This window comes from Patagioenas fasciata, chromosome 8 (genome assembly GCF_037038585.1).
Source record: "Patagioenas fasciata isolate bPatFas1 chromosome 8, bPatFas1.hap1, whole genome shotgun sequence".
NCBI classification, from domain to species: domain Eukaryota; kingdom Metazoa; phylum Chordata; class Aves; order Columbiformes; family Columbidae; genus Patagioenas; species Patagioenas fasciata.
Window position 1 is genome coordinate 26,184,068 of NC_092527.1, and position 17,194 is coordinate 26,201,261.

Consider the following 17,194-nt stretch of genomic DNA (forward strand, 5'->3'; position numbering starts at 1 on the left):
CGAGTGTCGCCCCGGCTCCCCGCCCAGCCACCCACCCCCTCCACCGCCTCCGCCTCCTCCCAGAGGCCCCCTGCCCCCTCCCCAGCCGCAGCGCCGGCCCTCCCGGCAGCACAGGCAGTCTCCCGCACCCTCAGGTACGGGCCCTGCTAGGCCCAGCGCGGTGGCGGCGGCCCCGCCGGGCGAGGAGGGCGGACGGGACCCCGAGGGCGCTGGGGAGGGATTGGCCAAGCGGCGAGGGGAGGCGGGCGGAGAAGATGGCGCCGCCGCCGGCCGCGGCGCCGAAGAGCGGCGTGTGCTGAGGAGAGCGGAGCCGGGCCGGGGCGGGCGGCAGCGGCGGGAAGAGGCCGGGCGCTGGCGGCGGGGCCGGGATATGCGGCAGTGGCTGCTTCCTGTGCTGAGGCGGGCTCTGCTGGGCTTAGCGCGCCCCTGGGCCGCCCCGGCCTCCCGCTTTTTCCTTCAGTGCCGGCGGCGCAGCGTTCTCGGGTACGGTGTCTGGGGCGGTGGGAGCCGGGGCGGGTGGTCTTGGGCGGGCTCCCGGGTCCTGGCGCTGCGCGATGGGCTGTGAGGTCAGAGATCCGCTCCTGTCCCCGGTTGTGTTGTGTAAGAGGTGCCGGGGCGGGGGCACCTTGTGTGGCTGGGGGAATGCCCGCCCTCCCCCGAGTGCGGCTTCACCCCGGGTTTGCGGGGAACCAGGGGAGCCCCAGCCACGGAAATGCGGGGCCGGCAGCGAAGTCCTCGGTGGGAAGTGCTGGGGGAGCTGGGGGCGGCGGGCCCGCGTGTGCCGGGAAGGCCTGTGCCCTGCCCGCCCCTGGCAGGGCCCGCCCGGGGAGCCCGGTGTGCAGGGGCTGCCCGGCTCGAATGTCTCCCCTGCGCCTCCTTTGACAAAGCAGGTTCGGCCATCAGCCGTGCGGCTATGGCGCGGATTTGGTTGCCCCGTGATCTTGCTTTGTTGTTGGTTTCCCCCCGTCCCGTTAAAAAAACAAAAGAAAAAAAGAAAAAAAAAAAAACCACAAAACAGCCAAACCCAACTCATGGAGTTTTCATGGTGCTTAACTTGCCATGTCTTCCTAGGCCTTAAATATACAAAACCAAAGTTTAAATTGTTTGAAAAGAAGCTGCTGTCAGAGTTACCCGAAGTTGATGGGAGCAGCCTCTTCAGTTTTTGACGAACTGTTTAGTGCTGGCGTTTGTGGGCCTTGTTTGTGTGCCTTGTTTGTGTGTGTATTACCAGCTCCAGGGGGGACAGTAAGTACCTCAGTCGAGGGAGGAGCAGGCGACAGGCTTGGCAGGGCTGGCCTGAGGGGCACATTGGAACTGCTGAAGAACTCGGCAAAGTTGTTCCAGGAAGGGAGCTGTGTGAGGGAAAGAAGTTATTCTTTCTCTTTCTCTCTTTTGAGCAAAACCCATATTTAACACTGCAAAAGTAGGAGACGTCAAATGTAGCTTCTTTCAGGAAAAAAGCGGTGAGTTATGATGACTCATGCCGTCAGTGCTCCTGTGTCAAAAGTCGGATGCACTGTTATTGTGTTCATAATTGCTATGTATGCTTCATTATTGTAAAAGTAATAAAGTAAAAGCTAGTGCTTTTCTCAGGCTGTAGTTTCCCCTGCTGGATTACTCCTCTTTGAGCATGTGAATATGTGCAGTATTTGGGCTTAACTTTATATATGTGAGTAGGGCTGTTGTGTTTTCATACTGCCTACAACCATGATTTAATAAACTGTTTAATTTTAAGTATGAATTAACATTTGCATAAATAATAATGAAATGAGAGCAGAGCAGGCATAGTGCTTTCACATAATGATTCTTTTTAAGATGGTGAACATGTGAAAATTAAGAATATTTTTTCAATTACATGTTCCTAGTTTCTGAATTTTGTTCATACTTTCACCTTTTTTCAGCTTTAACTTTTTGTCTCATAATTTTTAACCTTAATCTGTACCTCAAATAGCAAGATCATTTCTCGCTTAGAACTTCTTACCTCCTCCTTCTCATATCATGTACAGCATTGAGGTGATCTGTTCTAGTTGGGGAGTTCCTAGAAGAGTTCATATTTGTGTGTTTCCATGGTTTTTTGCTCCCTTTCTCCTTTCAGTCTTCAGTCCCTTGTAAGGCTGTGGCTTAATCCCTTAGATGAAATGATACCTTTGGAAAATTTTATCGGAGTGTCAAGGATGTAACTTATTTTGCACATGAACACAGAAGTAGTTCCCTACTCTGTTTGGTCCAGAAGAAAGAAGAGGGAAGAGACAAACAGTTTACTACCTCCAGTGTTTCACTGAACTGGTAGGTGTTAGGCTCAAAGCTAGGGGTCATTGCAGGCTGTTGTGGAAGTGATTTACTAAAAATACAGTCAGACCGCTTGAGAAATTTCGTGTTGGGTTGATATTTTTGATACATTAATTTTATTGTATTAGATGCTTTCATAATTTTGACATATCAATGTTTTAATAAGATGGGAATCAAAAAGTGTGTAATAAAGATGCCTGTAGAGGAATTGATTTAATTATTTTTGTGCCAGCAGTTCGTATTTGTATATGTGTGGTCTGTCAATGAGCATCTTTACGATGTTTATAAGTTGCTAAAACACACTTATGAGATAGGACTGTATATATAATAAGGTGATTTTTGATGTAGCTTGTTTGAAAGGTGCTTCACTGTAGCTTTCTATTTCAATCTGACCTTCTGCGACTTGTTTTTAGAATGAGTCAGAACTGTAGCTTGCCCGAGCAATTTAAATGAAAAAAAAACCCTGTAGAGTTGAGAGTTTACTTACAGCACTAACAGTAGAACTAGAATTGAATTGTACAAATTCATAAAAACTAAAGCACTAAATAGGTAAACAGCCAGGACTTCCTTTGTTGAAACACACCGCTGACTCTTGTAAACCGCTCGTTTTTACAGGTCTGTTGGTTATGTCAAAGCTCTAGTGTTAGATAAGCAATTGTTTTTAATGTGTGATTACAGTACTTTTCATGATTCAGAATCCCAAAGTTCTTTTTGGTTTTGTTGCTAAGTCAGATTGTCTTGCCAATTCTCTCATCTTTCTGTGTATTTCTTGTTGTTATGCAGTATAACTAAAGTTTTAGTCTCATCTTGTTTTTTTAATTCAGATCTCACAAGTTTTTCTTTTTGAGGGTATGAGACAGATGGTAGCATAAAGTGTTAAGTGAGTTGGCTTTACAAAGAGTCTTGGGCAATCTGATGTGCTACTTGTGGATAAAATGTATGAAATACACATCAAAATACAGTTAGAATAAAACACAGAGATCTCTCCTGTAGCGTCCAGCTTTCTGTTTCCCAGCCTGTGCAGGGCCATGCGCTACAGACATCACTGCTGCACTGGGTTGTGGACCAAGCCCTGCAGGCTGAGGGTGGTGGTGGAAAGATGTTGAGGAAGAGGGAATGAGAACCACTGGCTTGCAAGTATTCAGTGCAGAAAGCAATTAATTGAATTGATGAGTACATTTCTGAAGAAAATTAGTAAAGTACACTTTCAAGCAGCTGGTCATGTAACACAGAAACTAGTCTCATCAGTCTTGTTCTTAGCATGCAGTTTGACACTGATGAAAACAATGATGCAAGCTAAAGTGCTATGCCAGGTTTGTGAAATCATTCTGAAAATCCTGTATCATCATATTGTCTAAAGACTAAACCAGATAATTTTAATTAAATTTTAAAAAGAACCAATCTTTCAAATAATGAAAGTCTTCAAAACCCTGTTGGAATTTGCCTAATTTTCAGCAATCTTGTAGAAAATTGAAGGAGAGATGTTCTAAGGAAAGACTGAACTTAAATTGTTTTCTCTTTCTGGTGAATCTGGATAAAACCTGTTTATCCTGGAGGGTCTATTTTGCTGAATTGCTTGGGGCAATTTTTGAAGAGATAGAAGAAGTAAGCTGAAGCAATTTAGAAATTTTAAAAACCTTCTTATTCTTTATTAGTGTGTCTGAAATCAGATTGTATAAAATCCTGCCTTTTTGTTTGACTTTTTTTACCCAGTGCTTTGGAAACTCTGGAATGCTCAAGTTCGGGAATGTGATTTTAAGCCAGTAAATTAGCTTTATGGTGTCTTGATTGTGTAGCCCATACTGTTTGACCCCCACAAAGATGTTGAAAACACACATCGTTTTACTGCTTGGGCCGGTTACTCAGCTGGGGCCTGATCTTGCATGCGAAACTACCAGGCCCCTTGTTTTTGCCAAGTTCCCGCCTGGTATTGTGTCATTAATGCTACTGATAATTCCTGTATGCTGTCAAGGTAGCAGTGAAACCTGTGGCAGACCAAGTTTTACTGCTGTGATCTAGAAGCTGCAGAAGCTGGACACTTTCGGGAATGAGAGCAAGGCAGGCATCTGCCCTGGGAACCATCGTTAGGAGGGAATTCTCTGAGTCAGTTACAGATTAGGCAAAAAGCTGCAGACAGAGGTTCTGAAAATGCACAAGACTTCAGAATTTCTTCGAAATTAACTACATAACAAAACATTACAAATATTTGTCATCTTCAAACTAGCCTAATTTGTTGTTCTTAGTAACTTGGGAGCACTGATTAAATCATTTTGAGTCTCTGTATTTGGGGCTTTTGTGTATGAAGTAGTATGCTGAATTCCTGATGAGTTTAAAAGTCATAAAACATGTTAACATTTTGAGTAGTTTATCTACTTATGCAGTCTATCTGCCCATGTATGCAATCTGATTTATTTAGATCAGCATCGGGAATGCGTTGGGATCTTGTACGTCCTCAAGCTTCATGACAAGTAAATTCACAGACGACTGATGCTTTATGGATGCTGAACTGTTTTAATCTCTGAATATGTAAAAGAAGGATTACTAGGTTTGTCTACTGATGAACCTGTAACCTGAAACAGTTATGGGTAGTCTCTTGAAGTATCCTTTATGGGAATGACCACCTGAGTTGTAGGTTTCTTTGTTTGGTTGGTTTTTTTGAGGTTGCTCTTTCTCTGCTCTTTTTTTTTTTGTTTGTTTACACTGTTGGTAACAGGACTTAGTAAAAACATTTGTCTGATTTTTAGGAGAAAACTTGTACTACCTACAGTTTAGATTAAAAAAAATAATAATTATAGTATACAGGTGAATCAAGAAGAGAGGAGGTAGATTGTTAGTTGACTTACTGGTAATGTCACTGTTACAAGGATGTCATAATGCCATTGAATTCTACTGCTGTTGTGAGGAGAGGTGGATGCAAGAGACGAAGAGGAGGGGTGAAGATCTGTGGAAGAATGGAGTTTTATTTTACTGTTGTGAAGCCAAGAGCTTACAGCTGAAGATGTTCATGGACTCCTCCAGAGTGCTCAATTCAGTGCTGTCATCGCTGTAAGAGAGGTGAGGAAACTCTGGCTGGTAGTTCTGCAGCACTGGGCCGCCTGCCGAAGCACGCAGCACTTCTTTCACTCTAGAGACTGGTAGCTAAAGAAATCTTCATGTACGTTACTAAGAACTGTAAACCAAGATAGATTAGCAAATATCACAGAGGGCAAGTTATCAGTGGTAGTTCCCTTGCAAGACAAAGCAGAGACACGTTTTGGCTGAACAAAGGTTTCACCTCACCCTGGTAAATGGTAGGCAATTAAGTTTAGAATTTAAAAAATAAAAGCTGAAGAGAAGTGGATATAAATAAAATACAGAACTTGGAACAAGTGAGTTTGAACATTACTGTGGTTTTTGTATAGTTTCAAAGACACAGAACTTGAATAACAACTGAATTGCAATCTGCATAACATACCAAGTGTATTCAAAGAACAGATGAAACAGGAGATGAAAATGAGGAGCAATTCAGATCCTGGTATATACACGTCTAAACTTAAAGTGAGTATGTCACAACACCCACAGGTGTGTCCAAAGAAGTCACTTGGGTTCAGTTGCATAAAAACTTCAAGCAAACCCCAAATTTTAAGGCAACTGATATAAATTGAAAGCAAGCATCATAATCTGCTGAGCTGATAACTGTTGTCTTTCATCTGGTTACTTCAAGCTGATTAGTGTTTATGGTCATTCCTCCTGCTCAGACCTGTGCACGAGCATTTGACTTAAATATGTGCAGTGTGTCATGCCAGAAAAAAATCTTGAAAAGAGCTTTGGAGTTTCTGCTTTGGGGTCATATTTTTATTAGCTAGTTACAGTCTTGTGGTGAAACAACCCTCAGGAGTTTCTGTTAATTGGTTTTCAAATATGGTTCTTTAATTGTTCAAACACCAAACTTAGATTTGACTACACTATAGTGAATTTTTAATTAAAGTAAGTTTACTAAAATAAATTTCAAAACTAGAATAGTTAGGCAGAATCGTATATCACTTAATCCCACTCTGTAATACTCTATTTGCGGGTGGAACTTGGCATCCCCAGAGAGCCTCCCTGGTTCTGAGGGACTGCCTGCCCGGAAATCATTACAAAACCAGAGTGTCAAAGAATAGAATATAATTTTACTTCAAAGTGTTGTAGTGTAAAATTCAGTGTCTGTTTTAACCATTTTCTTGTAACAAATGAAGCAATTTTGATGAGGAGGAAGAATGTTTCGTGTTTCCTAATCATTGAACAGGGACACTACTCTCGGTTCAAACATCCCCTGTTCTTTTATCTTTTTGTTTCTAGCTCTTTCTTCTTACCACCTGTATTTTTTGAGCCAGTGAAAGAATCCCCAGTGTTGCAGTAATGCTTTGTATTTGGTCTTGCTGTCTTAGCTTTATTGGGTCTTTCTCTATTGCTTCTGTTTTGTGAAGGTAGTATGACAATATTTCTTTTAGTGATATTTTTGTAGGATATTAGCTCTGCAATAAATATAGCATCTAGTTTGTGGATGAATTTCTTTGCAACTGCCCATCAGCATTCAATGCTCACTTTAAGGACAGCATAGCAAGTAGATGTAGCACATGTACTTTGACACAGAGTCTGAACATGACTTTAGGAATTGAACTACTTCTCAAAAAGCTACAAGAAATGTAGAATTCTTTCTGTTTCCATTACTTTCTTGCTTACAGTCAAAAGCAATTCTATTGTCAAAAAGTGGTTTGTATTGTTCCAGGATTCTTGTGTGAAAAAACAGAACACAGCATTGTTATAAAGCTATTGCACTTAGAGAACTTAAAATTTGTGTGGAAAAGCAATCATATGAAGGAATGTTTAATATTATGTCTTACAGTCTACTCCTTAAGAAAGAGTCATTGTATAAGTACTCTATCTTAAGTGAAATTTTCTTTTCTAGCTATTGTATTGTAGTAACAGCACCAGGAGGAACAGTACTTAAGCAAGAAGGTGTAGGTCTTGTGCTTTTGATGCGTTGCCTTCCAGGATTATTGCATAGTTGATCTGCTCTTGTTTTTACATGAGTTGTCTGGTACTACAGTTTAGTTTGCAGGGAAATAGTTTTGGGTTAATCATGCGAATCCATTTGCAGAGAATGTTGTATTCACAACGCCCACTGAAATAACAATGAAGACAGAGATATGAGTCTAAGTCCTTGGTTTGAAGGCTTAATTACTGATTTTGACCTTTTGAAAATTGTGTGTTTTTTCCGTACTGAAATTTGACTGCCAAGCTGCAGGTAGTCTATGAGGAAGGCAGAAGTAGGCTATGATAATAAGATGAAGTGGAGGTGTACAGCTTCACAAGACATCAATTGAAATCTCTTAAGATTTCACAGAAGCTGCATAATTTGATGAATCACATTGGAAAGATGAGTCATCTGAACAAACAGTAAAGTTCTGTGGCTTAATGATGTGGTGTAGAAATAACAAGGAGATATCAGATGACAAGGAAATTGTATAACATTAAAAAAAAAACCCTGGAGAAGTTTATAGTATATATGCATCTTTGATTAGCAACTAGTATCTTAATGAGATTAAATATTTTAGCTGAAAACTATGTGATAGGTGTTCCTTAGCAGATGTGAAATCAGGAGATTCAGGGACCTCATTGCTCCCCTACATACTTATATTTGTCAGTCCAATAAAATTGTGTTCAAGTGAAATACAATTAAGAACAGTTTAGTTATTGATTTTCATCTATGAAAGCTAATATATCTTCTAATTTGATAAATTTTACACAGTATTTTTAGCAAAGTATTTCTACTCAGGACTCTGAACATTGAACAAGGAGGCATTTTTTCAATCATAAGCATGGATTATAACAGTGCTGTTGATGCAGAGAAACATAGATAGTGCTGTACTTGGAGTATCCTTTGTTTTTGAATAGTATCTGCATTTTTTTTCAGATGAATGAAGTCCATAGATACACTCAAGCAGGTTTAGCTAAAGTAAAGAGTTAAACCAGTGGATAAATTACAGGTTTAAATGAGAGTGTAGACATGTAAATTTAAATTCATTATTTCAGTTACTGTTTAGTGATTACATTTAACTGTACCTCTTCTAAGTAATTTGTAGTGTGAGAACCATGTTTTAGTAGTAGAAGTGTTTCCTTCTAAAAGGCATTGAGCTACACATTTTAAAAAGTTGCTTCATGTTGTTTACGGCTCTTGCTTAGAGGCATTCAGATTCTGATTATTCGTGGATGCTTTCTGTACTCAGTACTTTTATTTTTTTAATTTGGATTATAATTCCTGTTTGTAATTTTGCTTTCTTTCTTATAAGGGTGCGTTATAACTTAAGTCTATTTAGAAGTTCCAAAGTAATATTTTTACTTCTTTTACTTCTTCAGAGATCTAACGCTTACTTTACTGTTGTTTGGTTTGGTGTTGTTTTTTATTTTGTTGTTTGTGATTTTTTTTTTCAATGATATCTTCTCTAGTTTAGATATGTACCTCCTTCCTTAAGCATAAATCCAGTCTTACGCAAACTTTCACTCTGCTACAGGTAAAATCTTAATTTTCTGTTTGTGAAACACTGTTTTTCACTGCTTCTAGTGTAGACGTTGTGTTCAGAAACCTTATAATGAGAGCTCTTTATCAGTCTCATTATAGTATTTGAAACCAACACTGATGGCTGTGCATTTGCTGGCTTTAAGTTGACTGTTGTTTTTATGTTTTAGAATCACATGAGTAAGTGAGAAGGAGATAATCCGGAGTGACAGTAGCTCATGGAACTGCTTCCCATTTTGAGAATGATACAGTATTTTTAGGATGGAGATTTTTATTAGCTGACTCCCTTTTTCATTTGTAATTTCAAACTGTAAATAAAATATATAAGCAGATTTTCCGAAGTTGTTGTTTGTGTATCTGGCAATGTTGAGTATGCAGTTTTTTCTCTATATAGAGTTAGTTAAAATGTCATGACTGAAGACGTGAAACAGTGTTGAGAACTGTGCAGTCCTTCATGATCCACATCCTGTATGGTCTTAAAGCTTGCATGTAGTCTTAAAAATTGGGTGAAGTTCCTTGAATGGTACAACCTGAAAATGGAAAAGTAAATACTGTGAAACTCCTTGTTTTCCGTATGATAATTGACAGGGCCACACAAAATTTCTCCTGCCTCTATGTATGTGTTGTGGTGGGAAGTTAGACTGGCATCTGCTTTTCTTTGTAAGTGGAATTAGCTCACCACTGACTACTGAAGCTGATGTAGTAAGTTACTAGGCAGTATGTCAAGCAACATTTCACCACGGCAAAAGACTTGAGTTTGGTTGGTGCTACATCTTTATAACAGGCCCTGTTATAAAACCCTTTGTGTAAAACAGGGTTACGGTTCAATGGCTGTTACATACAGGAAGGCACCACGTGATTTGCTCAGACCATAATGCTCTGATTTCCTGTTTTTGGAGTTTGCTTTTTGCATGTGTGGTTTGTTTGGGGTTTTTTCTATTGATTGGTTGCTTCGTTTGTTTGTTCTTCAACATACAGCCAAGTGGTTCCACTCCACCTCCCCAGATATCCAGGTATGAATGTCCTGCCTTTTCACTTGGCATTTTAAAAAAATTACATAACCAGAGTTTAGAATTTAAGAATCATACTTAGTTTCTTAGCGTTTCAAAATGGTGCCGTTGAAGAAGTATGTTTTGTAGCATGTCTGTTAAACTAATAGTATAAGTTTAAACATGTGAGACAGTCTATTCCTGTTTATCATGGCAATTTTGCAGTGTGTTTGTATTTTTATGGCAATATTGTAAATGGTGTCACCCTTTTTGCTTTAGTGTACAAATCCAGTGGCTTATTAGTAAAATTTTGTTTCTCTGACAATCACAAAGTTACAACAATCATAATATAGCCACCAACTCAGACACATTAAATGCTTTCCTGAAGCCTGCAAGTATACTTGAGGTAGCAATGTATGCCTCATTTCATTTCACTCTTGTCATAATTGAATAAGGGGATGTTTCCTTACTAAGTTTTTTTTTTAATTACCTGTGATATGAAACTCGAAACATTCAATTACATGATCTACAATTTTATCATGTTGATTGGTCTTTGGGTGTGGTTTTGTTTGTTGTGTGTGTGTGTGTGTTTTGTTTTTGTTTTTTAACAGCAATATCACTCAGGATCTGAACTTCCAGGCCAGTTCTATGAGTTTTGTGCGAAACTAAATTTCTTGCTGTCAGTTTCACCCAGTATTGTCTAACATAGTGTTAAAATATAAGCGGGGCTTAAGTAAAAATAGTAACTGAAATTTATTTTGTTTTCTTTAAGGCTTCAGAAAGAGACAAACAACACAATGAACAATCCAGCTATTAAGAGAATAACAAACAAAATTATAAAATCACCTGAGGATAAACGAGAATATCGTGGACTGGAATTGGCAAATGGCATTAAAGCTCTTCTCATTAGTGACCCCACCACAGACAAGTCTTCAGCAGCGCTTGATGTGCACATAGGTATTTAATGCATGTTGTGTTCATTATGTCATTAATAGAAATACTTTAAATTTAGGTATACTAATTGCAAATAGATTGAGAGGAGTGGTATGTAATTGGCAGCCTCGCCTGTCATTGTAATTTAGAGTTAAATTCTCTTACACATCAAGTTGAAAATTATTAGAGTTAATTAAATTCTCTTATTGTACTCAGTGTTTACTCAAGTGTAGCTCAGTCAGTAGAAAGACTTCTTTTAACTATTAAGTTTTGTGTTATGAAAGATCTTTTGTAAGCAGAAAGAAAGGGGTGGATGCGACTGCAATTATTTCAGACAGCTCCATCTGTCATGTTAGACTTTTTTTTTTTCCCATGTTAAGTTGTTGATTTGTAGAGGTGAGAAAATGCTGTAGTGCTGGAGGAGTTGGAAAGGCACTCCCTAACTCCGATGGTGCTCAAGTGTGCAAACAGAAATACTGGAAATAGAAGGGGAAGGCAGTTACTTTGATTCTTTGGAATACTGGAACCTTTTTGTTATATGGGGGGTATTTCTCAAGCTTGGGTAGTTCCTCAGTTCCTTGGAAATGATGATGCACACACACATTAACTAAGTATCCTCTTGCCATGTTTGGAGTTGGGAACTCTTGCTGCTGTTGTTAGGACAGAAGTAGTAAAGTAACTTTGAAAAATTCTGGATTTTTATGGAGGTGGCTGTCCCAAATCATTATCTAGTTCAGAGCATCCTAAATGTGGATTCGTTAGGAACTATGACAGTAATAGGCAACTGCAGCATCCAGTTCCTGCACGTGTACTGGAGGAGATCTATCAGTTGCCTTTGTCTCTACTGTCCCATGGCACATCATTGTACACTCCAAAGCAGGACTGCCAGACTCAGACTTCCATGTTTCTGGCTTTCATTCTTGCACATCATGATTGTCTTTTGATCTGTCTGCCTTTACACCTACTAGCTGGTCATCATGTTTGTGTTTAGACAATTACAGGTTATCACTCATCCTATAAACCACAGGATAAATACCTCCTTGATTGTGGTTAGCAATTGCTGCCTTTTAACACAGAGCAGTTATTAAAAGTCAAGATATAGAAGTCAGAACATTGTGATCTGCCAGGTCTTTACAGATTATGAGTCATGGACTTCAATTGAAAAATTGTCTCTGTAAGGCATTGTGGGCTGATGCGGAGAGGCGATTTCAAACACTAATTGGTTCAGTTGCTCATTCTAATTTTTTTTTTTTTTTTTAAAGATCGAGTTTAGTTGACAATAGCTGCACAAATGTCTGCTTACATCTACAGAATTGATATAATTGCCTGAGGCAACATATTGGAATATAAAGCACTTTTAAAGACTTAAAGCTTTAGTATTACTTTTTATGAAGAGTTACATGAAGTTTTTCCTCCTGCAGGATCGTTGTCTGATCCCCCCAACATTGCTGGGCTTAGTCATTTTTGTGAGCATATGCTGTTCCTGGGAACCAAGAAATATCCAAAAGAGAATGAGTATAGCCAGTTTCTTAGTGAGCATGCCGGGAGCTCAAATGCTTTCACAAGCGGAGAACATACCAACTATTACTTCGATGTGTCACATGAACATCTAGAAGGTGCACTAGACAGGTAAACACCTTTTTAATACCTATTTTTTCTTGTATAGGTGGAATTTGAAATTGTGTAAAAATGTTTTGATAGTTTTATCATGATATTAAAGAAAGGGTTAGAACACTATCTTTTGTTAAAACTGATACCAGATGTTTTTAAGTTCCAAAGTTTTGCTCAGAGTTTTTCAGCTAGCAGAGTTCTTCACCGAGGCAGATTTTTTGAAGTTCAAAGGTTGTGTTTATGCTGAATTTTTTTTTTTTTAAATGTGGGGTGCAGAATGATCATGAATTTATGCATTGTGCAAATACACTGATCATGTAGTCAAAACTGTACTTCCCATAGGATCTGTATTTCATTGATAGTAAAGGAAGGATGAAGCTTAGAAATATATTAGGATGCCTTTATTGAAGGGAACTAACTGAAATCTCTGCCTTTTGTGGAAGGGGACAGAAATTGAAAGGTGTGTAGTAATTGAGGTAAAGAGTGGATTTTCCCTTTGGATTTTCCCTGGGTGTCTGACAGGACTGATTTGATTTGTGAGATTAAGAACCTCTTGCAGCTAGAATTCAAAACAGTAGAAACTTTCAGTATAAGAATTATGAGGCAAGGTCCTTGATCCTTGTAGTATTTTATATGATAATATGTTGTTGTCTGTATTTATAGATGAAGAAATTGAGAAATAGTGAATCGGTGTAAAAATGGTTACAGAATTTGTAAGTTCTGTATTAAAAAAATAATATATTCAGCTGTTTTCAGGAGGTACCAAACTTCATACTTTTCTCTTACCATTTATGTACAGTACTCTTGACTGGAATACAAATTTTTCTGTTTAGATTTGCCCAGTTTTTCCTGTGCCCTTTGTTTGATGAAAGCTGCAAAGACAGGGAAGTGAATGCTGTTGATTCTGAGCATGAGAAGAATCTGATGAATGATGCCTGGAGGTTGTTTCAATTGGAGAAAGCTACTGGAAACCCCAATCATCCCTTCAGTAAATTTGGAACAGGTTTGTGAGAATATAATTATCTATTCATTGGAGTTCTGTGTGACATAGTAGTATTGTCTACGTAAAATTGTTAAAGACAGACTGAAACAATTCCCCTTTTTCTTCTCCATACATGTTTATTATGGTGCTTTATCACATTTTCCACATCATAGACCAAACAGAACTAGACTAAAACAGGAAACAGAGTGATCCAAGACTTGCAGTACAGTGATGAAGCAGCCTTTATGATTCTGATAATTACTGCAGTGAACACTGCTTTCCAATTACTGGATTTGTCATGATTTGGTACTGTTAAGTCTTCATGCATAGCAAAGTGAATGAAGGGTGTTTAAATTGTAGTTAGCCACATGCTCTTTTTGCTAAATTGTCCTTATTGCATAAGGACTAGATGATGGTCACTAGGTCGAATCAGAAAGATCAGCAAAGTAATGTGAAAATTATTGAGTAAAAATACAAGAACAAAATCTTAAGCATAAAGCAGGACAGTAGTAGATGGATAGATAAAACAGTCTTGGATAAATTCCAGTCTTATGGCTGTAGTTTTTTTTCAGGCTTTATTATTTGCAGAATGATTAGTAACAGTTAAAAAAAAAAAAAAAAACACACCCCAAAACCTCAATTTAAAAAGCGTTAAAGTAAGATACCATGGTTATGGTCAAAACCGCAAATGTTTGATGCTTTGGCGAAAGTTTCAATGTTTGGATTTTGTCTGTTTTCATGTAAGTTATTTTCTACATGAATTTATTTTTGAAACTATCAAAGTAACAGGACTATTAATTAATGCACTGCACTCTTTAATCCTCGAGCAATCATGTATTTTGTGGCTGGATCAGTTTGCTGGATGAATAGTCGATCAAATATTGGTTACTGTAGGGTGGTGGGAGGGCAGATAATGGGCTTTAAGGACTGATTTTCTTCCTCTGTCTCAAGAAATGGAATAATATTTTTGCACCTGGTGAAGGAGGGCATAGTTGAGGGGCTGGTAGCCAGCTGCTACAAGAGAATGTGTTACTCTGCTCACCCCTAATGAGAGGCTGTCTCAAACAAGGGAACTATAACTGCATTCTCCAAACAGGAATGTTTGAAAATAAAGTCTTGGGAAATACATATTGATAAGTAGGCAAGCATGCAAACTACTGTCCACAATCTGTGCTACTGAGGAGATTATTTAATTTCTATGTGGTGCTTAGAAAACATAAGTGGAAGTTGCAGAAATAGTTTTCTACAATTTGAGAAGGTTTTATAGATGACACAAATGAAATACTTTCCTGGGGAGGATACCTGAAATGTGCTCAAATTCAATAGCAATAGTTGAACGCACTTTTTCTTAGATTAAGCTCTGATTCCAAAATTAAATTAAAGTACATAACCTTCCTGTAGATCTGACTTTGCAGAAATATAGCCTAGTTTTAGTGGTTTTTATTTACCCAAAGAGATGACAACTATGATACGGTTTTCGCGACAATTGCAGTTGGCATCCTTCTTATTGTTTTGTTTTGACCAGCTGAGATATTGTTCATCTAGCAGAATCCAGGAATGACTCCATTTGATGCTTCAGGTCACTTTTGCACTATCTAATGTCCATATTCCTACATCTGCATATTCCTACAAGGTGTCTTCTGACTGTTGCCTCTTAATGTGCTCTATTACTGTAACAGCACAGTTACTGAGCTAAAGCTTTTCCTTTATTTGTTTTTATTTTAACCTATGTATTCATTCTGTTGGAATGAACACAGTAGGTTATCTAACACTTCTGCATTTCATTTGTCTGTATCTGGTGAGAAATATAGACAAAATATTTTAAATGCATTACCGTCATTATCGTTTTTAAGTGTCATTAAGAATCCTTTTTTTTTTTTACTCACATGTGAACTTTGAAAATTAAAGCAATATGTTGCTTCAGTCAGCCTATCTATGTTGATTTGTTGACTGCTGCTGTTGTAATTAGACTTATATCTAATCACCAAACATCTGGACAGTATACTTGTCTTACGTTATTTAGCTAATTTTGCCTCATCGATTTGTATTAACTTATATCGATGACTGTAGGATTTGTGCACTTGGGCATGTAGGCATAGTGGGCATGCTCTCACAGTCTTTTCTTGCTTTTTTGCCTATAAACACACAAGTCAGCTTCTCTGCTATATTTCTTGCCTTATTCTTCCTCTTCATCGCTTGTTCTCTTCTTTGTCGGGTCTGGTTGTGGTTTAAGGGAGTTACTGTTCTCGAAGTTAACAGATAAGAGTATTAGTTTGCAGTTCTGGTCTGTAGATTCTGTTGACCATTTTGTGTGTCCATGTAGTAATGGGACATGACATTGATTAAAATCCAGTGTGCTCTTCGTAGACTCTTAATTCTTCTGTTGTTTTACTTTACTAGTTCTGCTTTGACTAGAAATGTGGAGGATGTCCTTAGAGTAAATTATTGAAAGTTTGATGTTGATGAAAAGATTGCACTAATTAACAGGAGGATAACTTAATGGAGAGAGTTTGGTATCCTCTGCTTATGTGGGGAGAGTTGTAGTTCTCTTTCTCTCTAGTCCTGGTCCATTACTGCAGCAACAGCTCAACTGTTTGTGAAGCAGAAGCTGAACAGTCATGATTACAAATCATGTTTATGAATTAGTAATTATTTATTTCATTTAATATACTAGGCTATAATTTGTGGTACGTATTGGCACAAGTAATTTCACACAATGGTCCCTATGACAGGAGTGTGTGTATGGCAGAAAACCTACTACAAATATGCCAAAGGAGAATGTTCTTCTGAATTAGAGCGTGGGCTTACTTGCATTGCTTTTAAATAAGCCATTCAAATTAAAAAGATTAATTTGAAAGACTGAAATGTCTTCATTTTCTTAGGACTGTGCAGATTGAGAATGTAAGTATTTATTTTCTCTGATAGGCTGAGACAGTATTGGTCCAGTTTACTTATTGTGCATAGTAATTATTTTTTAAATTACTGTACATTTGGAGGAAAACAGATTTATTAATTTATATTTTTCTTTTTGATTTGTAAATTCATAAACATCAAGTATTGTTAACTTTTTTTTAATGTTCCAGGGAACAAACTCACTCTGGAAACTAGACCAACCAAAGAAGGAATAGATGTAAGACAAGAGCTATTGAAGTTCCATTCTACTTATTATTCATCAAATTTAATGGCTATTTGTGTCTTAGGAAGAGGTGAGTTTTATTCTGTTGATTGAATAAGACTTTACATGTATTTATGTTTGAAGAAAATGAAGTGTGTACAAGTGTCTGAAAATTTACAGGAGGGAAAAAAGTGAAGCTTGTGCAGTCTGACCGAACATAAAATTATGTTTAGTGAAGTCTCCAAAGCAACTTGCAATGTATAAATTTATAAGGTTTCAGTAGAAAAAATAAACTGAAAATTTAAAATCTGTGATCAAGTCAGCAGTTGCTGTCATTGTATGCTTGTCTTATGAAGACGAACACCTGTCTGGTTTCAGATGTTGGGAGGGCTTTTGATATTGTTTTCGTATTTTAGACTTGTATTTCCACTACAAAAATTTCTGTATTCTCAAAGCATAAACCTAACCTACCATTTAGATTAAAAGTCTTTACTTCAGTTTATCTCTGAATTAACTTTAGAGGTTCTAACTGTTTAAAATCTTTCACAGTTGAGATGATATTTTACATTGGTTTGCCAAAAGCTTAATAACAGTGTGTTGAAAACTGTTTGCTTTTGAAAATATGCTGGCAGACTGGTATTTATATGGTGTTTTACAATAATGCTCAGATGGTGAGTATGAACAGAATAAAATTCATTAGCAAAGTGAAATCTTCCTTTACAACTATGTATTAA

The 17,194-nt window shown here is 38.1% G+C and overlaps 1 protein-coding gene across 5 annotated transcripts in view; it reads left to right on the top strand.

Moving 5' to 3' along the window:
- Window positions 1-27: 27 nt before the first annotated feature.
- Window positions 28-17,194, top strand: part of IDE (insulin degrading enzyme) — a 65,424-nt gene continuing 48,257 nt past the window's right edge. Inside the window, exons 1-5 of one of the 5 annotated variants that reach the window (XM_065842851.2) lie at window positions 28-134; window positions 10,592-10,776; window positions 12,174-12,381; window positions 13,197-13,366; window positions 16,429-16,551. In XM_065842851.2, coding sequence (XP_065698923.1) covers window positions 10,617-10,776; window positions 12,174-12,381; window positions 13,197-13,366; window positions 16,429-16,551 — 661 coding nt within the window. In that variant the 5' untranslated portion in view covers window positions 28-134; window positions 10,592-10,616. Of the gene's footprint in view, window positions 135-218; window positions 484-2,136; window positions 2,287-5,241; window positions 5,344-10,591; window positions 10,777-12,173; window positions 12,382-13,196; window positions 13,367-16,428; window positions 16,552-17,194 lie in introns of those variants that run through there. The other 4 variants (XM_065842852.2, XM_065842850.2, XM_071812009.1 and 1 more) reach the window with 4 other exon arrangements.